Below are 8,330 nucleotides of genomic sequence, written 5' to 3'. Positions count from 1 at the left end.
TAGCTGCTCCTCGGCATGTGGAATCTTCCTGGATCCGGGATCAAACCCATGTCTCCTGAGTTGGCAGCTGGATTCTTAACCACTGAGCCACCAGGGAAGCCCTCTTTGGATATTTCTGACACCCAAACTGGGTCACGGGTTGAGCGCGAGCAGCAGTCCTGGGCTGTGGCCACATGCCACGGTCGACCCAGATGGTACTGGTTCCTGGACGGAGCGCGTGGGTCCAGGCGGGTGGCTGGCGGGGAGCCCCTAGGCTCTACTGCATTTCGATGACTCATAATAAGATTTTGGTGTTGAATGCAACATCCCAAAACAAATGGTAAAATCCTAGGTCAGGCAACTGAAACGTGGAGTGCACCTTACGTACATAAACTTTCGAGGACAGCATAAAAAGGCACAGGGCATTTCTTACACACAGTGGGACAGCTCTCTCTCCCAAAACATACAAAGTGAATATAGATGACATTCCTCTTTGAAAAATAAAAATAAAAAACGCATTTATTCGAATAGCCAAGAAAAAAAGAATTGCCATTTATTAAGATTCAACAAAGCATTGTACTTTTGAAAGCAACTGTCGGTGCATTTTCTTCAACAATCACATTCTATGAGGAAAAACATTAAAAGCCACAAACTTGTCTTTTAATCTCAGAGTTACAGACGTCTTTAATTCGAAATAAAAGGTCAAAAAACAAAACAAAAAAAACAAAACCCCAACAAATCCCACCCCAACAACAACAAAAAAACGAAAACGGAGAGATTCTTTACTTCCATCCCCAATTTAAAAATATCAGTTTTCTACAACTCAATGCTAAATGCAGCATGGGAAGCTGTATGTCTAGGTGCTCACGGGCACACACGCACGCACGCATGTATATTTGGTGTACATGTGTGGGGACGTGTACATCAAATATACAGAGCACAGGTAATGGCAAATGAGATGCGCTTACTCTGAGGAAGGTCTGTTTAGCTAAATACACTACTGAACTTGAGAAAAAAGTCTCGAACCAGTTTGTGCATAGTTCATGATCCTCTATAAAACCAGCTTTTGTTGATCTGCAATTTTGCAGGAACTTTTTTTTTTCTTTTCGTTTTTTGTCTTTTTTTTTTAATTGTTTTTTGCTTTTTTGTTTTGTTTTGATAAAACCATTAAAAAGCTAATTAAAAAAAATGTAATGCACAAGTTTCCTGATCAAGCAGGCAGGGAGCACATGTTCATATATTTTTTTTTTTTTTTAAACATACTTGAGGGTATGTTACTCCATTGTCTCTTTCTTGCAAAACAATCAAAACATTGATCATTTTTTTTTAAACATAAAGCAATTTTTAATATATAAAGCACTCTTCGAACATCTATTTCCTTTGAGTCCATTATTTGGTACATACGTAACTGCTACACGTTAGAGATTAGGTATCTTTCTTCTTTGTGGTTTTTTTTTTTCCTTTTTTTCTTATTTTTTTTCTTTATTTTGTATTATTATTTTTTTAATAACATCTTCAGTGCTAGGAGTTGGGTGACGAAACACATGAAATGGTGTGGAGCTGTCCCTCGGGAACCCTGGTTTTCCTGAGCGCGCGTCCGCGTGTGCAAGACAGTGACCACAGCTCGTCGCCTCGACGAAGGGGACCGTCGACGAGTCCACGGCGACGGCCGGAGGGGAAAGCAACACTGTTCCATCCCAGAGCTCTGAAGCAGCGGATCTGCGTTCTGAAAATAGGTTTCTTTACGACAGAAGTCTTTTTTTTTTTTTTTCTTTTTTTTTTTAAAATTTTTTATTTTTAAAGTCTGAAGGAGAAAAAAAAAAAAGGTCTGTAAACAGGTGGGAGCCGTCACCACTGGCTCCGACAAAAGCAGTCACAACCCACACCCAAGTGCTTGTCTCCGCTCCTCTCGAGGAACCATCCATCCTCTGCAAGGATCTATGGCCACAGTTCAGCGAGTTTTTTTTTTTTTTTTTTCCTTTTTTCTCTTTAACTTTATATTCCAAATGGAAAAATGGTGCAATACTCTGGTAATAATTTTCTTGCATTAGTCCACGATAAAAAGCTGCTAAAGGTAGGTATACATATTATTTCTCCAGAGATATACACTGTAATTTTTTTAAACGCAATTAACAGAGTCCTTGAGTAAACATTTACACATGAATTGTCACCGGCCCTGTCCTGTGAATTTTCTTGAACGTATAGGATTAGCTAGAGGAAGGGCAGGGACACTCAGTGCAAAGTTAGAAGCTAATAATAAACAACAAACATTTGACCAATGCGCCAAAAAAAAAAAAAAAAAAAAAAAAGCACATACTGAATAAAAGGGAAAACCCACAGTTACATCCCTCACACACTTAACATATGAACACAGAAAGCACGCAGGCACACACGCTTGTTTCAACACACACACACACACACACACACACATATAGGCTGTCAACTTAGAAATGTTTCCTAGAGCCTGTTTCTGCGTACTGATGTCAACCTGGAAGTGTAGAATTAGAAAGTGTTCACATTTCATTATTGGCCTGCTGGATTCAAGTATTTGCATGTTTGATATGTCTTTTTTTTTAACTTTTAAAAAATATTTTTTTGGGGGGATTAAAAAAAATGACATGAAAAAGTAATGAAACAAGGGTAATGTGCATAGGCGGACCCGTGGGGACAGAGAGCAGAGCACAGACCGCTCCTTCCGCTCGGCTCCTGGTCGGGGCCGCGGACCGCGTCCCGGTGGCGGACGCCAGCTCCCCCTGATTACGGGGCCGCCTCTGGTAATGTGCATAATCATCACAGGCTCGTTTTAAATAGGCTTTCTCGTCTCCCTCCCTCCCTCCCCACCCCTCCCTCCCTTGATAAAATAACCCTTTCCAGCCCACAATCTGAAAAGTGCCCTTCATGATAGAACTATTCTAAGCAGCTTTTATACTTAAAAAAAAAAATCAAAATGACAACACACCGTACAAACGTAAGACGACACCAAATAAAAAGCTGTGAGAAGCATCCTGTCGTGACGCGTGACGCTGCCCCGGCGCGGCCGCACTGTCTCGGGGACAGTTCGCAAGGCCTGCGTGTGGCCAAGGCTCGTCTTCAGTACTGGACAGAGGTACTCGAAAGGGCTGCCGGGCAGCTCCGGTCGGCGGGGTCCTCAGCAACACCCGGGCTGGAAAGGGTCAGCGTGTCCTCCTGCAGCTGGTGACCGCGGCACCCGCGGGGCCCCCCGGGGCTAGATGGACTCCCCACTGAGAAGGTCGCCAGGGAGCAACGTGTTCAGCGGGGTGGGGCTTCCGATGACCCTGCCGTCGTCGCTGCTGGGGGGGCCCCACAGGCTGCTCGAGTACTGGGGGACCCCGCCCCACAGCAGGTCGCTGCTCCCTTTGCCGGCCAGCCCCGGGGCATTCCAGTGGCCGGCGTCGCTCCGCACCAGGCCGTGGGCGCTGCCCGAGGTGCCCAGCCGCGTCTGGCTGGTCCCTGGGCTGGGCTGCCAGCTGGAGGTGGGTGGCAGTGCTTGGCCTTGGGCTAAGAAACGGTTCACTTCTTCTTCGCCGGCGAACTCGGCCAAGATGGTAGTGTTTCCCAGAACACACCTGGAAGGGCAGGGCGGCAATGGAAATAAGGGTTGGTGTTTTTGAGAAGATAACACAAACTCGACAAATCCTTAGCTAGACTAACCAAGAAAAAAAAAAAAGAGGACACAAAATCAGAAACGAAAGGGAGGCATTATAACTGACAGTACAGAAATACTAATAGACATCTGAACCCCTTGTTTAACCACAGCATTATTTATAAATAGTCAAGATATGGCTACAAGCTAGTAGTCAACAAAGAAAATGTGAGGTGTGTGTGTGTGCATACACACACACACACACACACAGACACAGACATGCACACACACACACAATGGACTACTGTGCAGGCACAAGAAAGAAGGAAATCCTTCAACAAAACAGATTAATCCTGAGGACCTTATGCTAAGGGAGGTAAGTCAAAGATCAGATAAATACTGCACGATATTTTTTATTTGGAACCCCCAAAAAGCCAAACTTGTAGACACATTTGGGAGTAGAATGGTGGTTTCCAGGAGCTGTGGGTGGAGAGATGGCAGAGGCTGGTCAAAGGGTACAGACGTCTGGTTAGATGACTAAGTTCTGGGGAGGGAAGGTGCAGCCTGGTGACCACAGTTAACAGTTCTGTATCGTTTATGTCAAAGCTGCTGACAGAGCAGATCTTCAATGTTTTCACCACAAACAGGAAGTAATAATTATGTGCCCTGGGGTCCTGTTAGCTCACATGGTGGTGAGCATTTGGCAGTTACAGAAACGTGCCAGGACAACAGGCACTACGCCTCTGAACTGACACACCGCTGCTGTGCGTCGGTCAGATCTCAAAACAAAAACTCAAAAAAGCCACAAACACAGAAAGCAGAACAGGGGGCCATGTGAGCGGAGCAGCTGTGAGTCTTCCTGTGTCCTCCTTGTTGGCTTTCCTGTGCTGTTGTTTTTTTAAAACAGGAAAAGGACAGCTGGAGGCTTCATGTCACAGGCCACCCAGAAACAGTCCAGCAGTTCACGCTTTACTACAGCTGTTTCCAAGGCCAGAGTACGAGCTTTTCCCCCTTGCTTTAGATTTCTAGCAGCTGTGTGGTGGTGGTATCGAGAGCACATTCTTAAGGATGTGCATGCATGGACCACTGAAGGTGGGCATCGTTTAGGGTCAGTGCAGTTCATCCTGGGCTGAAAACAGGCATGACTGATTTCTGGGGCCCACACCTCAAGTGACACTGCCGAGAAGGCCTACTCACGACGTCTAACTGGAGTCCTGTAATCAGGGGAGAGAAGTCGGCTGCAGGGAACACTACTAGGCCCAGGAGTGGGCACTGCCATGTGCATGCCTGGGGACATCCATGGAGAGAAGCTTCTTCCATCCCTGGGTCTCTCCTGGAGCCCCACTCCGTCCGGGGTAGGAGGGAGGGGGGAGAACCTTGGCACTTTGGCAGCAGAGGAAACCGATATGTCACAAGACACCTCTCATGGGGTGAATTGCATCCCTTCAAATTCATATGTTGAAACCCTGAGACCTCATTGTGCCTGTGTTTGGAGAGAGTCTTTAAAGAGAGAATTGAAGTAAGACGTGCTTTTTGTAAAGAATGCACCTGTCAATGCAGGAGACTCAAGAGATGCGGGTTCCATCTCTGGTCAGGAAGAGCCCTGGAGTAGGAAATGGCGGTCCATTCCAGTATCCTTGCCTGGAGAATCCCACGGACAGAGGAGCCTAGAGGACTATCGTCCATGGGGATGCTGAGTCGGGCACGACTGAGCAACGAGCACACACGTGCGAGGTCATGAGGGTGGCCCTAACTCACTTGCACCACTGTCCCTAGAAGGAGAGGACGTTGGGACACATTCAGATGGAGCAATGTGGAGACACAGCAGAAGGCAGCTGTGTGCAAGCCGAGCAGAGGCCCTGGGGGGAGGTGACCCTGCCCACACTCTGCCGGACGTCCAGCCTCCAGACCGTGAGCCAGTGGACAACGGCGCCCGGGGGGCCTGCTGTGCCTCGGAGGCCCCAGGACCCTCCCGAGGCCCAGGCTGAGCACCGCGGGCCGCAGCCAGGGCGGCGCAGGGCAGGGGAGGGGAGGGACATACATGTGCAGGGACTTCTGGGCCTTGGCGGCTTCCTCCTTGGAGCTGTAGCGGACCACGGCATTGCCCTGCGTCAGGTTCAGGTGGAATGTGATGAGGGGCCCGTGCTGCAGGCACAGCGTCCGCAGGGTGGAGCCGTCGATCTGAGTGAGGAAGAGGAAGGGCGGTCACGCTAGTCCTGGGCAGTCATCACTCTGCACTTCAGAGACGAGCTTTATGAAACCGGGTCCACAGTACCCCGGGACGATGTCTGTCTCAGAGGGCTTCGTACACTGACTGCGGTATTAACCTTGTGCACCTGGTCGTTCCCCATGTAATTTACAGTCCTGGACATTTCCCTCTGGTTCGTGAGCTGGGCTGTCAGGAGGAGAGAAACCTGCTACAGCTCTGCCCCACTCCTCACCAGAGCGCTTCACCCTGAGCCTTGCGGTCCCAGCCCCCGGGACGCATGAGCACAGGCCACGTCGTCCTGGAGCGGGTGCAGGTGAGGGTGAGTTGCTCTGTTTATCAGGGTGCACTCTTCGAGCCTCAGAGGGGTGAAAAGTCAACAGTTCACCAGAACACAGTTAAATGACCACCGCTGCCCGCACTGCCTTTGGACCGAGCGAGGCCTTGGGTTATGGACAAGGCCCTCGGGCCTGCATACCCCCACCAGCTGCCTGTACCTGGGGTGTGAGGTTGCGGAGAACGAGCCAGCTGCTTGTCCTTCCTGAGGCGTCGGTACTCCAGGCGGAACCTGCGCCCAGGGGGGAAGCCGGTCACCAAGGCTGCGCCGAGTCAGACCGCTCTCCCCAGCGCCCCAGGCCCCCGCACGCGGCTCGCAAAAAGCCTGCGCTCCCAGCCTTGTCACCCCTGGAAACCAACCCAGACTCGGGGTCCCTGCAGACCCGCAGGGGCAGGTGTGGCGGCAGAGACTCGAGAATTGCCGGGAGTCTTGGTCTCCTCCTCTGCCCCCCGCCCCTCTCAACTTTAGAATCAATGCTCTCAACCCACTTGCTGGCAAAACACGCAGACTCGCAGGCTGGCTTCACTCTCAGTGGTGTAAATTCCCTGTGCACCCCCTCATCCCCGAAGTTCAGAGGGGCCCGAGGAAGCCCCCTGGGACAGGGCGGTGTGCTCACACTGGGCGTGGAGTCCCTCATGCTGGGTGAACGGGCCTCTCTGAGGGCTCAGTGTGGCCCCTCAGTGTGTGCCGAGACCCCTGGGACCTCCTGGCTCAGAGCAAAGCTGTGCATGCTAACACCCAGGGCTGACGCTGAAACACGGGCAGCAGAGCCTGGGCCTGGACAATCCCCGAGAGTCTAGGTACCCCAGCCCCCCTCAGCCGTCTGGGGGTCCTTCTGAAGAAGCTGCAGGACAATATGGTGGCACCTACCTTCCCTAAGGGAAAGTGGGTTAGGCACCGACACTCCCACCCCTCACCCATCCGGATGCGAGAATGGACGCGTACCCGAGGAGTAAGAGCTGGTCCAGCCGAGGGGACTGGCTCCCCAGGCAGAGGAAGGCTTGGGGTTGGTTAGCCCTGGCGGGGGCCTTGTGGGTGCAGTAGTGTTTCTGGGCACCTTCCACAGTTCGTGAGACAGAGAGGCTTGCGTGTGGGAGGCAGAGCCAGAGGACCACGTCGATTTGATGTCTGACAGCTTACCTAGAAAGGCGGAGAAACGGAGCATGGGTATTCTTGAGACCGAGAAGTCACAAAGCGTCTGGGGACTTGTGCCAGGAGAGCTCTGGCTCCAGCAGACTGCGGGACCCGAGGGAAGCACCCCGTCAAGCCCCCCAACTTGAGGACCGCAGGCTGTCCTCTGAATTTTTGCCCAGAGACACAGTCTGCCGGTGGCTGTATAGATCCTGCCAGGATTGCTGATACTCAATTTGCTACACGCATCAGACACGAGCTCGCCAGAAAAAGAGCACTTTTTTGTGGTTCAGTGCTAAAGCTAATTTCACAAATTCTGCTGGGACACGTCTTATCGCATATCAAATTAATCAAGGTCGAGGCCCTCACACACACATATACACACACACACACATATATATACACCTTTGTGCTACTTCTTTAGGTGTCAGTCTCCTAGCAAAGCAACACGCCCTTTGATGTAACCCGCCTGAACTTGCATCTCCCAGCACTATCTCCACAGCTTGGAGACCCGCTCTCTGCACCTGCAGAAGTGGGTGTGGGCCAGGTGCCCCAAGGATTGGCATCTGGGCACCTTGGCTGGGGAAAGCCTTTTGTAAGTCTCTTTGCGGAAAAAACAAAAAACAAAGCCCATGATGACTACCAGCCCTGACCCCTCCTGTGCCCAGGGACCTGCCACACAGCTGCCTCAGGAACCCAGTGTGGCGAGGGCAGCATGCAGAGAGGTTGCTGTTGCCCTCCTCCTGGGCCTGCGCTGCAGCGCCAGGTGGGCACCAGCCCCGCAGCGCCAGGAGGGCACCAGCCCTGCATGGGGGCGCCCCTTCCACCCTGGCTGCTGGGGGCCGACTGCAGCTTCACGACAACAAAGGCTCATTTGAGCACAGGAGTCCCTGATCAGGAAAACTGAAACGCCAGAAAAAAATGGCCCAAGATAATGGAAGATGGTTTTGTTTGCTCATCTTTTTGGCCAAATGACAGGGAAGTTTTAACGGCCTAATACATCCCCTGTGTAAACATGAGAGAGAATAAACATTAGAAGGACTAGAAGTAATCCAGAAGTTCTTGCTCTCTTT

The 8,330-nt window shown here is 50.9% G+C and overlaps 1 protein-coding gene across 8 annotated transcripts in view; it reads right to left on the bottom strand.

The window, feature by feature from the left end:
- Nucleotides 1–480: 480 nt before the first annotated feature.
- TNRC6C (trinucleotide repeat containing adaptor 6C) overlaps nt 481–8,330 on the bottom strand; it is a 41,793-nt gene continuing 33,943 nt past the window's right edge. For 7 of the 8 annotated variants that reach the window (XM_070389154.1, XM_070389152.1, XM_070389157.1 and 4 more), the window contains 4 exons: nt 7,072–7,266; nt 6,287–6,357; nt 5,625–5,764; nt 481–3,566 (listed from right to left, as the gene is read on the bottom strand). In XM_070389154.1, the coding sequence (XP_070245255.1) occupies nt 3,206–3,566; nt 5,625–5,764; nt 6,287–6,357; nt 7,072–7,266 (767 nt within the window). In that variant the 3' untranslated portion in view covers nt 481–3,205. The remainder of the gene's footprint in view (nt 3,567–5,624; nt 5,765–6,286; nt 6,358–7,071; nt 7,267–8,330) is intronic. The other variant, XM_070389155.1, reaches the window with a different exon arrangement.

The sequence above is a fragment of the Bos mutus genome, chromosome 19, assembly GCF_027580195.1.
Source record: "Bos mutus isolate GX-2022 chromosome 19, NWIPB_WYAK_1.1, whole genome shotgun sequence".
Taxonomy (NCBI): domain Eukaryota; kingdom Metazoa; phylum Chordata; class Mammalia; order Artiodactyla; family Bovidae; genus Bos; species Bos mutus.
Note: the sequence above shows the minus strand (reverse complement) of the source record. Positions and strands in the feature narration are given on the sequence as shown.